At 51.9% G+C, this 15,135-nt stretch overlaps 1 protein-coding gene across 1 annotated transcript in view; it reads right to left on the reverse strand.

Annotated features, from left to right (window-relative positions):
* WNT3A (Wnt family member 3A) overlaps positions 1–15,135 on the reverse strand; it is a 56,313-nt gene that overhangs the window by 558 nt on the left and 40,620 nt on the right. The window contains exon 3 of the mRNA XM_012472651.2: positions 8,466–8,731. Within this exon, the coding sequence (XP_012328074.1) occupies positions 8,466–8,731 (266 nt within the window). The remainder of the gene's footprint in view (positions 1–8,465; positions 8,732–15,135) is intronic.

A 15,135-nucleotide genomic window follows, 5' to 3' on the forward strand; every position in this document is an offset into this window, starting at 1 on the left:
CAGGGCCCCGGGGCCACCCCCTTCCTAGGGTGCAGGTGCTGGTCCCCGCCGCTCCCTTGCCAGACCAAGCCTTCCCCGGTCAGGGCCTGCGGGGCTCCCTCTCCGGGGCTCCTAGCTGAGTACTTCTACACTGTCTAGGGTGGAGTCAAGGACGGACCAAGCTGCCGCGTGAGAGCCGCAGCAAAGCGCAGGGATGCAGGGGGAAAGGTGCTCCTTCTGACCCCGAGCACGCAGGCATGCTGCCCAGAGGAGGTGTGCAGGCTGGGTGGAAAGGCAGGGGGACTGAGCATGAGTAATGAAGCTGGTCACTGTACGGGGTTGCAGAAGGAAGGCCGTGTTGGGACCTTTCCCCCTGCATCCCTGCTCTTTCATAATTTTGATACTGACTGCATTATTGAAATGGCAGCGTGTTGGTTATCCTGAGTTAAATCAAATTTAGTATTAAAACTTGTTTCTTTAAAATATTAAAACTTTAGTATTAAAACTTGTTTCTGCACGTGGCTCACGCCTGTAATCCCAGAACTTCGGGAGGCTGAGGTGGGTGGATTCCTTGAGGCGAAGCCCGTGTCTACTAAAAATACAAAAGTTAGCGGCGCGTGGCGGTGGGTGCCTGTGATCCCAGCTACCTGGGAGGTAGAGGCAGGAGAATCACTTGAGCCAGGAGGTAGAGGTTGTAGTGAGCGGAGATTGCACCGCTGCACTCCAGCCTGGGCTACAGGGCAAGAGTCTGTCTCAAACAAAACAAAACCAAAAATACTCGTTTTACCTGTTTACTCTTTAAATATGGCTACTAGAACATTTATAATGATCTGTGTGTCTCTGTGGGACAAATTATAATAATCTACAAGCCATTCGTGGCTCCCATTCTACCTCTATTGGACAGTTCTAACCTAAGGCTTCAGCTGGGCTCTGTCCCAGTCCTGCCTCCTCTTCGTCCCCTTCTGGCTCTTTCTTGAACTGCTCCCTCTGATATTGACTGTTTCCTATGGGCATCTGTAGAGTAGTATACCCACCCCCACCGTCCGTCTAGTTCATCTAATATCCATTTTATTTCCTCTTTTGTTTTAGTTTTACTTTGGATCAAAGTTGTATAGGGTGCGTACTTTAAGGAGCCCAATAGTTTCCAAGACCTGCATAGAGAAACAGCAATTCTGGTCCCACATGCAGCCTCTTGCAATGTCTACAACTCTAAGAACACGTTTGTCTTGACAGCTCTTGATTTTTCGGCATTAGGCATTATTGACCGGCCTCTCACCGTGGTGCGTGGTAGTTACTTCTCCCTACTCCACCACACTGATGCACACTCCAACCCCCAACCCCTCCTGCCTAAGAACTAGCTTAATTTCACATCAGTATTCACTGCCGGTGGTATTGGGACTATGTTCAATGTCATACTTTGCTGAGACAAGTGATACATTATGATTTTTCTTTTCCTAAATGACTTTGTAGTTGCTGTTATTAATGTACTGATTCAGCCTCAAATTCTCCCTTATTTACGTAATATTCTCTTCAAGATGTCCAAACACATCAGCTCTTCTATCAATTTCATCTTCTTGCAGACATGTTGTCTCCCGCCCCAGAAAAGGCTTTGTAAATTTTATGAAATGTCATGTCTAAAAACAAATCTTTTCCCATTTAATTGATAGCTTTGCTGGGAAGTGAATTCTTGGCTTAAAATCATTTTTACATCTTGGAATTCTGAGTATTACTCTATTTTCTTTTCTTTTTTTCTTTTGAGATGGAGTCTCACCCTGTTGTCTAGGCTGGAGTGCAATGGCATGATCTCAGCTCACTGCAACCTCTGCCTCCCGGGTTCAAGCAATTCTCCTGCCCCAGCCTCCCACGTAGCTGGGATTGCAGGTGTGTGCCATCACACCTGGCTGATTTTTCACATCTTTAGTAGAGAGGGGGTTTCTCCATGTTGGTCAGGCTGGTCTTGAACTCCTGACCTCATGATCCACCTGCCTCAGCCTCCCAAAGCGCTGGGATTACAGGTGTGAGCCACCGTGCCTGGACTACTCTATTTTCCTCTAGCTTAAATTATTGCTCCTGAAAAGTCTGGTACTATTTTGATTCCTGATCCTAAAGCCCAGACATTCTCCTTGGCAGCTTGGAGGGCTTCTCTGTGTGGTAGGCTCTGAATATCACAACAGTGTGTCTTGAAGTAGGTCTTTTTCTTTTGTTGTTCTCGTCACTTAGTGGGCCTGTTTGGTCTGAAACCTGTGCTCCTTGGTTCTGGGGAAGCTTCCTGCCTTGTTTCTTTGCTGACTGCCTCCTCTTTTTGTTCATCATTATCTTTCTTGTACAGATCCTCCATATCTTCTGCTTTCTCTTATTTTTAATCTCTTTTGTCTTTTTTTTCCTCGATCTTGTGGGAGGGTGTCTCAACTGTCTTTCAATTTGAGATTTTTGCTTCTGTTATCATATTTTTAATTTCTAAGAGCTCCTTTGTAACCTGAATGTTTAAAATTACCATCCTGTTCCAATTTTATGGATATAGTGTTTTATCTCTTTGGGTATATTAATGGCCATTTGTTGAAGTTTCATCTCTCTCTTTTTTTTTCATTAGAGATGGAGTTTCACCCTGTTGGTCAGGTTGGCCTCAAACTCCTGACGTTGTGATCTGCCCATCTTGGCCTCCCAAAGTGCTGGGATTACAGGTGTGAGCCACTGTACCCAGCTCATCTCTCTTTACAGTGTCTCTTTCCTATAAATTTTGTTTGAGTTTGTTTTGGACTTTACCATTATTGCTGTTAGAGGCCTTCTTCAGAGGTCTGGTGATCCTTGGCTGTCTGCTCAGATTTAAAAATGGGACACTAAAATTCTTGTTGGAGGTTCCTGTACCTGGGAGAGACCTGTCAGCTTCGGTCCTCCCTATGAAGTGATCTAGCTGCATTGCTTTATTGGGGCCCTCCACAAGTCACTATCTTAAAGTCTCCTGTTTTGAGTTGGTCCAAGTCCCCAGAGCAGAATCTTCCATCCTCTCGCCTGGAGGATAACTAGGGTTCACAGCCAGCATTAGGAAATCAGGAGGAGAGGTAAAGGCATGAGCTTCTATATTTAGGGAGAAACTTTTCACTTTGGAAGCTTCACTCTCAGATGTGCTTGGCATCCCTCAGATCAGAGACCTCTGCCTTTGCAGAAAACGAACCTCCAGGCTTCAGCCACAGGGAAGGAAGAGGCTGCTGCCTGCCTAAGGAGTTGGGTAGTGGAGTGAGTGGGCTGTGAAGGACTCTGAAAGTCATCTTTCAACCAGGCTTCCTGTTTTCAGCTCCGTGTTTCTCTCCACTTCTCATGATATCAGATACTAGGAATTCCTAGACTGGTTCTCAAATTTTTCCTCTACTGGCTTAAGACAGTTTTCTTGGGTCTGCTTGACTATTTCTCTATCTGCTTTTTAGCTTTCGAAGTTTTGTTACCATTGTTTCCTCTCTATTTTCTGTATTCTCATGAATATCCATCTCTACTCATCCAGGTATCTAATCTATGTATCCGTCCATCCTATCTACACTAGCGTCTATACCTCTGTGTAATCTCTGTGTGCTATCCATTGACATCCATTTATACTATCGTCTATATCTATTACCTGTCTCTACTTATATCTATTTATATTGATCACTACATATATATTTATTAAAAATTAATTTGTTATTTTAGTGGGTTCCTGGAGAGTGCAGAGGGAAGGGTTCAGCTGCTCATCTTTAACTGGAAGTCCTCATTTATTCTTCAGTTCTGCAGTTCCTATGTGATTCTTTCCAAATCTGTTCTATTCTTTTCTTTTTTCTGAGATGGAGTCTCACTCTTGTTGCCCAGGCTGGAGTGCAATGGTGTGATCTCAGCTCACCGCAACCTCTGCCTCCCGGGTTGAAGTGATTCTCCTGCCTCAGCCTCTCAAGTAGCTGGGATTATAGGCATGCAGCACCAGGCCCGGCTAATTTTGTATTTTTAGTAAAGACGGGGATTCTCCATGCTGGTCAGGCTGGTCTTGAACTGCTGACCTCAGGTGATCCACCCGCTTCGGCCTCCTGAAGTGCTGGGATTACAGGCATGAGCCAATGTGCCCAGCTTATTATATTCTTTGTATAATAACATTATATAAAGGAACATTCCCTGCTGCAATCTTCACACTTGTGTTTTAGCTTTCTGAACCTAAGTAAGCATTTTCCCCCGAAAGTCTGGGTCTAATCATTCTAGTATCTGAATTTCCTTGGGGTAGTTGTTTCTGTTTTTTTTTTTTTTTTTTTTTTTCAAATTAAACTCATTGTGTCATCAGATCATGTGATAGATTATCTTTGATTATGTACTGGACATTGTGTTTTCTACAGAATTATTGCAGAAACATTTACAGGCTTAGAGGAGGGATATAATCCTTCTCCAAAGAGGTTTGCCTGATTTTTCCAGATATATGGGAGTACCAGCAATTTGGTATTACTTTAATCCAAGTTTAGGTTTTGAGAGATTTCTAGTCTGCCCGTGTGCCCAGGGCAGAATTACTTCTGGCTTGGCTTTGCCCTTCAGGGTCGCAGCCTAAACTGAGGAAGGATTTCCCAGAGATCGCACTCTTGGTGAGCACCTTAGCTCTGCGGGTCTGCTGGAAATGCAGTGCCACTGCTGCAGTCTCTTCCAGGTCAGCAAATGGCCCCTAGACAGAAGCTACCCCAGGTACCATGCTTGGGACCTTCTCTTGGATCAGGGGCTGCTAATTCCTCGCTACACAATCAGTTATTTGACCCTTAAAAATCATTTTATGGGCCAGGCTCAGTGGCTCACGCTTGTAGTCCCAGCACTTTGGGAGGCCGAGGCGGGCGGATCATGAGGTCAGGAGTTCGAGACCAGCCTGACTAACATGGTGAAACCACATGTCTACTAAAAATAGAAAAATTAGCCAGGAATGGTGGCAGGCGCCTGTAGTCCCAGGTACTTGGGAGGCGGAGGCAGGAGAATCGCTTGAACCCAGGAGGCAGAGGTTGCGGTGAGCCGAGATTGTGCCGCTGCACTACAGCTTGGGCGACAGAGTGATACTCTGTCTGAAAAAAAAAAATTATTTTATGGAAGTATAATAGACATACAAAAAAGTATATGTGTCATAAGTGCAAATATAAATTCTGCAAATTGTACAAATTACCTGTCCCAGAACATCAGTGCCTCAGAGCCCCTCTCCCTTTCCAGGACATAGATTCTCTCAGCATTTTCTTGATGGCTCATAACGCTGAGCACCTTTAGTATAGGTACTGACATTTCTCTGTTTTCTTTCAGAACATGGCTTTTAGTTTTTGGACCACTCTTCCTGTTATGCTGTTTATCTTTTTCTTAGTCTGCAGAGTTCCTTTTCTACCGCGGCTTCTCCACATTTGCTGCGTACGTGAGTGTGGACGTGTGTGTGTGACTGTGTCCTCCTCTGTCAGTTGCCTTTTCAGTCCCAGAGTGGTGTCTTTTTATGAATGAAAGTTCTTAATTTGAATATAGTCTATATTATTCCACTTCTCTTTCAATGTAAGTACTTTTTTGGACTGTTTAAGACACCACTGCCCACTCTAAGCTCACGAAGATATTTTATACTTTCTTATATAAAATGACCTTAGGGCAGTAAAAGTTTTATTGTTTTAGCTTTCCCACTGGGATTTGTAATTGATTTATGCAGATGTATGAGGCACAAGCCTGGTTTAATTTTTTTTCATGTTGCTATCTGTCTTAGTCAATTCTGTATTGCTACCACAGAATACCTGAGACTAATTCATAAATGTATTCTTTCATGGTTTAGGGGGCTGGGAAATCTAAGATCAAGGTGCTGGCAGGTTAGGGCTTGGTTTATCCGCTTCCAAGATGGCACCCTGAATGAATGCCATGTCCTTCAGAAGGGAGGAACATCATGTCCTCATATGGCAGGAAGACGAGAGAGAGAGAGAGACAGAAAGAGAGAGAGAACGCCCTCTTCTGCAAGTGCTTTTACAGCAGCACTGCTCCCTTCATGGCCTAAACGTCCACCTCTCCAGACTGTTGCCCTGGGGATCAAGTTACAACATATGAATTTTGGGAGACACATGCAGACCACAGCACCTCCCAGCTGACTGAGCACCATTTACTGAGGAGCCCCTTTCTCCCATGGCACCGCACAGCCTCGTGCATCGTGAACCGGGCAGTCGTATGTATGTGGGGGCTCCACACTTTTCACAGGGCGCTTTCGGTAGCTCATCCTGCCTCTGAAGTTGTCTTCTGCAGGAAGATTCGCCTGAGTCCTCTAATTCCTCACTGCCGAAAGGTGAATATCCCCTGTTCACTCTTCACCTCGCTGTGATCCCCTGATTCTATAGTCAAGGGCAGCTGCCATCTTCATGTTGCCATGTTGCTAAATCCAACATGGGCGCCTCTTGGTCCTTCCACCCGTCACTGCCTGTCAGCCATCTTCCCTCCCTCAGTCATCCACTGATCTCTGACCAAGTCCTTTTTAGCAAGCTGCTGTGGTCTGAATGTTTGTGTTCCTCAAAAATTCATGTGTTAAAATCTTTACTATGAAGACGACAGGCTCACCTGTAATCCCAGCACTTTGGGAGGCAGAGGTGCGTGGATCACTTGAGGTCAGGAGTTCGAGACCAGCCTGGCCAACATGGTGAAACCCCATCTCTACTAAAAATACAAAATTATCTGGGCATGGTGGTGCACACATGTAATTCCAGCTACTCAGGAGACTGAGGCAGGAGAATCGCTTGAATCTGGGAGGCAGAGGTTGCAGTGAACCAAGATCGTGCCATTGTACTCTAGCCTGGGCAACAGAGAGAGACTCCGTAGCAAAAAAAAAAAAAAAAAAAGAAAGAAAAAATTAGCTGGTTATGATGGCATGTACCTATAGTCTCAGCCACTCGGAAGGCTGAGGCAGGAAAATCACTTGAACGCAGGACGTGGAGGCTGCAGTGAGCTGAATAGGGCCACTGTACTCCAGCAAGGCTCTGGTCCCACTCCCCACAAACAGAGATCTTTACCCTCAAGGTGACAGCATTAAGAGGCAGGGCCTTTAGAATCTGATCGAGTGAGTGTGGAGCGTCGCGGGTGGGATTAGTGCCTGATACGCTTTCGATCTGTGTCCCCTGCAAACGTCATGTTGAGGTGTGATCCCCAGGCTCGGGCCTGGGACCCGGCGGGAGGTGTTCGGGTCGTGGGGGCGGGTCCCTCACGAGTGGCTCGGTGCTGTCCTCACGGTACTGAGTGCGTTCACACAAGGTCTGTGGCGACCTCTCCGCCACTCTCTTTCTTGCTCCTGCTCTGGCCCGTGTGACGTGCCTGCCACTACTCCGTCTTCTGCCATGTGTGTAATCTCCCTGAGGTCTCCCAAGAAGCTGAGCAGATGCTGGTGCCATGCTGTGCAGCGGGCAGATCCGCGGGCCAGGTAAACCTCTCTTCTTTATAAATCACCCGGCCCCAGGCATTTCTTTATAGCCGTGCAAGAATGGCCTAAAACAATACCCTCCTAAAAGTAACCCCAGATGCGGCAGGCGCAGGGGCTCACCCCTGTAATCCCAGCACTTTGGGAGGCTGAATCAGGTGGATCACGAGGTCAGGACTTTGAGACCAGCCTGACCAATATGGTGAAACGTCGTCTATACTAAAAATACAAAAATTAGCTGGGCGTGGTGGTGCGCACCTGTAATCCCAGCTACTTGGGAGGCTGAGGCAGGAGAATCACTTGAACCCGGGAGGCGGAGGTTGCAGTGAGCTGAGATCACACCACTGCACTCCAGCCTGAGTGACAGAGCCAGACTCCATCTCAAAAAAAAAAAAAAAGGAACCCGAGAGAGAACCGCACCCTTCTGCCGGGAAGGACACAGAAAGCATTGTCCGTGAGGAGCAGGTGCTCGCTGGACAAGGAATGTGCTGGCGCCAGGACTGTGGACTTCCCAGGCTCCAGAACTGTGGTGTGAAACTTCCATTGTTTATACACGATCCTATCTAAGGTGCTTTGTTATAGCAGCACGGACAGACTAAGACCCAGGCTCACGGAACTTCACACAGCTTGGTCTGGGTTGGCCGCTCCACAACAAGACACTGTTTGTTCCACTGCATGCCGTGCTGTGCCCAGACCTCCAGGCTGCCTGGGAGGCTCTCCCAGCCTCCCTCCTCCTAAATAACTGCCAGCTGTCCTTGGCTTCGGGTCGCCTGAGTGCCCACACTTCCTCATCACGGAGCTCCCCTCATCTCTGTGGCTGCCTGGCAGTCTCCCTCCTGGGCTGTGAGGGGCTCCTGTGGACCAGGCCTTCGCCCCCAGTCCACAGGTGGGCTCACCATCCCCAGGAGCGCACCGGACGCTTTGTGCAGCTGGCTGGTGCAAAGCGTTACACACCCAGGCAAGAGTCCAGCAGACCCTCGGCCTGGCCACCATCCTGCCTCACCAGGGCACATGCCCCAAGGAACCAGGGCACACGCCCTGCTGAGGGGGCACCCTCTTCCCCACACCCCTGGGGCCGCGAACCCACCTGGCGCCCAGCCTCGTTGTTGTGGCGGTTCATGGCCGAGCGGGCATCTGGCCGGTTCTCCCGGGCGTCGGCGAACTCCCGAGACACCATCCCACCGAACTCGACGTCCTCACTGCAGCCACCCCACTTCCAGTCCTTGCCTGGTGAGCCCTGGTGGCGGCTGCTGCAGCCACAGATGGCGGCCGTGCCCTCTGCACATGAGCGTGTCACCGCGAAGGCCACACCGGCTGAGGCAATGGCGTGGACAAAGGCTGACTCCCGGGTAGCTGCAGAGAGAGGAGAGATGGCTCAGCTCCGAGGACGGCCTTGGGGAGGGCGGGGTCCGAGCCCATTTGCATTGCTATAAAGGAGCTCCTGAGGCTGCCTGGTGGCCGGCTGCACAGAAGGGGAAGGGGCGGTGAAGGGAACCAGTGTGTGCAAGAGATTACATGGCGACAGAAGAAGCCAGAGACGGGGAGGTTGGCACCAGGCCCTTTTTAACAATCAACTTTGGCTGGGTACAGTGGCTCATGCCTGTAATCTCAGCACTTTGGGAGGACGTGGTAGGAGGACTGCTTGAGACCAGGACAGCCCTTTCAACATAGCAAGACCCCATCTCTTGAAAAACTAAAAATATTAACTGGGCGTGGCCCCAGCTACTTGGGAGACTGAGGCGGGAGGATTGCTTGAGCCCAGGAAGTCGAGGCTGCAGTCAGCGATGATCACACCACTGCACTCCAGCCCTTTAAAAAAAACAAACAGCTGGGCGTGGTGGCTCACTCCTGTAATCCCAGCCCTTTGGGAGGCGGAGGTGGGAGGATTGCTTGAGCCCAGGAGTTTGAGACGAGCCTTGGCAATGTAGCAGACCCCATCTCTACCAAAGATTTAAAAAATTAGCAAGGCGCAGTGGTGTGCGCCCGTAGTCCCAGCTATTCAGGAGGCTGAGGTGGGAGGATCGCTAGAGCCCAGGAGCTTGAGGTTGCAGTGAACTATGATTGCATTCCAGCCTCGGCGACAGAACAAGACCCTGTCTTTAAGAAAAAAAAAAAAGGACTCAGTACAGTGGCTCACGCTTGTAATCACAGCACTTTAAGAGGCCGAGGTGGGCGGATCACAAGGTCAGGAGTTTGAGACCAGCCTGGCTAACATGGTGAAACCCGGTCTCTACTAAAAATTCAAAAATTAGCGGGGCATGGTGGCAGGCACCTGTAATCTCAGCTACTTGGGAGGCTGAGGCAGGAGAATCTCTTGAAACCGGGAGGCAGAGGTTGCAGTGAGCCCAGATCACGCCACTACACTCCAGCGTGGACAACAAGAGTGAAACTCCGTCTCAAAAAAAAAAAAACAAATATGGCACCAGGCCAGCATGCACCTGGAAAGATGGTCGACATCACCCACCTTTGGGATGTGCAAATCGAAACCCAGTGAGGGGCTGCCCCACGCGTACTGGGACGGCTGAATCCAAGAGTTGGAGAGCAGCGAGTGTTGGCAAGGACGTGGAGAAGGCGGACCCTGACCCTTGCTCGAGGCTGGAGGGAGGGGAAGGTTTGGGCCCCTTGGGAGGCTGGAGGGAGGGGAAGGTTTGGGCCCCTTGGGAGGCTGGAGGGAGGGGAAGGTGCGGGCCCCCTGGGAGGCTGGAGGGAGGGGAAGGTTTGGGCCCCTTGGGAGGCTGGAGGGAGGGGAAGGTTTGGGCCCCTTGGGAGGCTGGAGGGAGGGGAAGGTTTGGGCCCCTTGGGAGGCTAGAGGGAGGGGAAGGTGCGGGCCCCTTGGGAGGCTGGAGGGAGGGGAAGGTGCGGGCCCCTTGGGAGGCTGGAGGGAGGGGAAGGTGCGGGCCCCTTGGGAGGCACTTTGGCACTGTCTTCAAGGGCAAGCATTCACCAGCCATTAGCAGCTAGGTTTGCCCCATCGGAAACCCGTGTCTGCGCAAAGACTCATAAGCAAATGTTCACACAAGCCCCAAACTGGAAGTATCCCAATGTCCATCAACAGGGATGCCTAAAATACAGTGGCAGGTCCATAACAGCATTCAATTTAGGAATGATAAGAAAAATAGCACGAAGGATCTCAGAATAGTCACATGACTGAACAAAGGCAGGTAAAACCAGACAGCCACGTCCTTCTGCTGTCCAGACAGCCCGGGGTGCAGACCCCCGAGTGTGGCTCCACCCCACACACCACCCACCTCTGCCCGGCTTCTTGCCGTTTTCTTCCTTCACCTCAAGCACTGGCACTTGTGCGGCCCAGAGGTATGGCTGCCTGTTCTGGAATCTTCGGAAGACCTGTGGCCTCCAGCGCTGCCTCCCAGGGCCAGCCCCAGTGCCCCAAATGCCCACGCCCCCAGCTTGGAGGGCTGCAGGGTGTCTGCTGCTGGCGGTGGAGCTGCCTGGGTCCTCACACTCAGCTTCTTTCTTCCCCAAATGGGGAAATGGAGGCTAAGATGGGGAAGTGGCGTTGCTTGTGCAGAAGGGTGTGAGGGAGGGCTGTAACTCAGGAGGAAGCTCAGGCAGCCAGGACCAGAGGGATGGGCATGAGTGGTGGCCAGGTCCCCAGCCAGGCTTCCCCAGCCGGGATGAGAGAATGTGCTGTGTCCTGGGGGTGGGTGTATGCAGATACTTCTGCAAGGGCAGGAGGAGAGGCATTGGGCCTGGTCAGGCCCTGCTTTCGTTGATAAAAGGCACTCAGGGCTGGGCGCCTGTGATCCCAGCTACTCAGGAGGTTGAGGCAGGAAGAGCACTTGAGTTCAGGTGTTGGAGGCTGCAGTGAGCTATGATTACACCACTGCACTCCAGCCTGGCCAACAGAGTGAGAACCTGTCTCAAAAAATACAAATAAGAAAAGACAGGCACTCACTCTGGACCCACCCTCCGACACAGTAAGGAGCACAGCGCCTGCTGTCTGCTAAGCGTTGCAGTCTGCGCTGCAGAACCAGCAGGGAGCCCGCCAGGAAAGAGCCCGGCCTGCGGCTGAGTGGGGCTCTTACAGACCTAGGAGAAGACACATGTGCTTCGGGACCCCCAGCCTCAGCTTGGCCTCTGGGGGCTGCGTGTGCCCTGGGGAAGGCCCCTCCACCTCTCTGCTTCTGAGCCCCACCTTTCCTTGGCTCTGACCTTCTCTCTCCCCTTGAGGCCCTCAGCCAGCAGGATGGAGAAGGGAGCTCCAGGGTCCTCCCATGGGAGAAGGTGGGATGGACATGGCTGCGTCCCACTGTGTCCCCCACTCCTCCTTGGCAGAGGCCCCCAATGGTCCCCTTAGGGTCACAAGAAAGTCATGGTAGGGGCTTGTGACCTCCTCTGCCACCTGGACCTCCAGGAAGCTTTCATCCTTGAGCAGATGGGGCTGACCTGGTCTGGATATTTGTCCCTGCCCAGACCTTATGTTGAACTGAGATCCCCAGGGATGGGGAGGGGCCTGGTGGAGGTGAAGGGGTCATGGGGGTGGGTCACATGTTCTGGTGCTATCCACGACATTACTTATGAGTGAGTTCTTGCAAGATCTGGTTGTTGAAAAGTGTGTGGCATCTCCCCAACTCTTCCCACTCGCCCTCCTCACCACGTGAGATGCCCGCTCTCCCTCCGCCATGATTGGAAGCTTCCAAGCCTCCTGAGACACAGAAGCCAGAGCCATGCCTCCTGCGCAGCTGAGAACCATGAGCCAATTAAGCATCTTTTCTTATGAATTACCAGCCTCCCGCGGTGGCTCACACCTGTAATCCCAGCACTTTGGGAGGCCAACGCAGGCAGGTAAAGGAGGTCAGGAGATCAAGACCATCCTGGCCAACAGGTGAAACCCCGTCTCTACTAAAAATACAAAAGTTAGCTAGGCACGTTGGTGTGTGCCTGTAATCCCAGCTACTCGGGAGGCTGAGGCAGGAGAATCGCTTGTACTCAGGAGGCGGAGGTTGCAGTGAGCAGAGATCATGTCATTGCACTCCAGCCTGGCAACAGAGCAAGATTCCGACTCAAAAAAAAAAAAAAAATTACCAGCCTCAGGTGTTTCTTTACAGCAATGCAAGAGTGGCCTCATTCAGGGCACAGGCACATGGTTGCAGGCTGCCCAGGAGAGGACGGACAGAGCAGCCCCTGGGGCTTGTGACACCCTCGGGCCCAGGCCGGCAGGAGCAGAAAGGCATGAGTGAGTGAGTGACACTCACAGACGCCCCCACACGGCCTGGCACGCATCCACACACAGCCAGCACAGAGAACGCACGTTTTCCCCCAGACCAGGAACACACAAGGTGGAAGGTATTTGAGGCTGTGGCGCCGCATCAGTGTCCCTCTGGCTGCTGGCAAAGCTGCCCGAGCCCCTTGAGCCTGCTTTGGTCGCCTCTTCTGTGGATTGGCCAACAGTCCCCTGATGGCAGGCCCAGCAGCCCCGTCCCCTCCCCAGGGCCCTGTACATATCAGGCCTGGACACCCACTGCACCCAGTCACAAGCCCAGAAGAAAACTCTCCATCTCTTCTGTATCCACTTCCCAGCACCAGCTCAGGAAGGGCTCTGCTTGCTGGCCAGTTCTGAAAGAGCCCTGGCCTTCCCAGGCAGCCCTGGGGTGTCTCAGTCAATTTTCCCCTCCTGGTTCTTCTCTGTGGGTCCATCTCCCACCCTGCTATGAAGAGCCCCCCAGAAGGGATGGACACCCCCAGACTCCAGCTTTCTCCCTACACCACATGCATGCACAGCCACATGCACACATGCATGCACACACAGACACATGGACACCACACATGCATGCACACCCCACCTGATGCACATGCACACAGATGCAAACACACACATTAAGGCACGCACACCACACAACACACACATGCACACATCACTCACATGCATATACAGATACATCTATCACACACATGAGCACACATATATACCCACCACATGCACGCACACACATATACACATGCATGCAAGCACAGCATACACATGTACATGCACATGCACATCCCCCACACATGCATGCCAGGCAGGCATATCACACATACCACACACATGCACTCACAAGCATGCACACCCACCCCACTCACATGCATGCACACAAACACATACACAACACAAAACACAAACACATACATGAATACCACATAATACACATACATGCATGCACACATCCCACATGCACGCCCCATGCCCATGCACACACACACGTACACACATATACATATGCATGCATGCATGCACATCAGACACCACACACATGCACATCTCCCATAGATGCACATATGCATGCACGAGCCACCACACACAAACACATGCATGCACACAGATGCACACACACACCCCTCCACACATGCACACACACACATGCACACACATCCCGCCACACATGCATGCACACACACACCCCTCCACACATACACACACACATGCATACACACATACCCCTCCACACATGCACACACATGCATGCACACACACATACCCCACCACACATGCATGCACACAGATACACACACACCCCTCCACACATGCACACACGCATGCACACACACATACCTTGCCACACATGCACACACAGATGCACACACACACCCCTCCACACATACACACACATGCATGCACACACACCCCTCCACACATGCACACACACACCCCGCCACACATGCGTGCACACAGATACACACACACCCCTCCACACATGCACACACACGCATGCACACACAGATGCACACACACACATGCATGCACACACACCCCTCCACACATGCACATACACGCATGCATGCATACCTGTCCCTCGCAGCACACTCTGCAGGCTCGGGTCGCTGCCCGGTGCCAGTCTGGCCATTCCAAGCCCCCTCTGGATCTGTGTCCTCTCCTGGCATCAGGCCACACTCAGCCCTTTGTCTTTACCTCGGGCTCTTTCCAGTGCCTTCCTTGGCTCCGTCTGGCCCTGTTGTGCCCCTGCCTGCTTTGAGGGGAGTGGCCAGGGCCGGGTGTCCTCTACATCTGGCTGTCCCTCCCCAGCCAGGAAGATTTGTCCGCTGACTCCCTCCCCAGCCCTGGCTGCCTAGGGGCAGGGACTGTGTTTGGCTGACCTTTTATTTCCAATCCAGAGCACAAGGCCCAACCCATAGATATTTCTTGGTGCCAGAGTGAAGGGCAGGAGCCCTGGGCTGAGTCAGGGAACTAGGCAGGCCCACCCTTGCCCCTCCAAGGCACCCAGGCCCATCATGCAGCCTCTGCCGTTCCCTTTCCCAGGGAGCAGCTAGGCAGCTGTAGAAACTTGAAGCCCCCACCCCTGACCTTCCTTAACACACCTGATCAATTCACAGACAGGCCTGGAGGGGCCTCTGCTGAATCCACTGCCCCTGAGTGATGCAGAGCCGCACGTGAATCCACCATACGCATCCTCTCTATGCCTACAAGCCTAAGCGCCTGCTCTGCTCTTTGAAGGACTCAGGTGGTCCCCTCCCTAGTCAGCACCCCTTCCCTGCCGTCTGCCCCACTTCCCTTCCAGGGCGGCTTGAGAGGCAGGGCTGAGGAATGTCCTGGGTGCTCTTGGAGCTTACGGATGGCACACAGCTCCACCTGCCCTCCCGGCTGGACCCTCTCACTCCCATGCCCCGAATACCCTACCCCAGCTAAGCCTGCCTTCCCACCTCGCCAGCGGGCTTCTACCGGAGTCTGTCTCCAAGGCCAGCCCCTCCCTCCTGCCCTTCCCTGGCTCCTGAACTTCCGATAAGGGGAGAACCAGAGC

This window comes from Aotus nancymaae, unplaced genomic scaffold (assembly GCF_030222135.1).
Source record: "Aotus nancymaae isolate 86718 unplaced genomic scaffold, 86718_ANA_hifiasm-v0.15.2.pri h1tg000032l_0, whole genome shotgun sequence".
NCBI lineage: Eukaryota > Metazoa > Chordata > Mammalia > Primates > Aotidae > Aotus > Aotus nancymaae.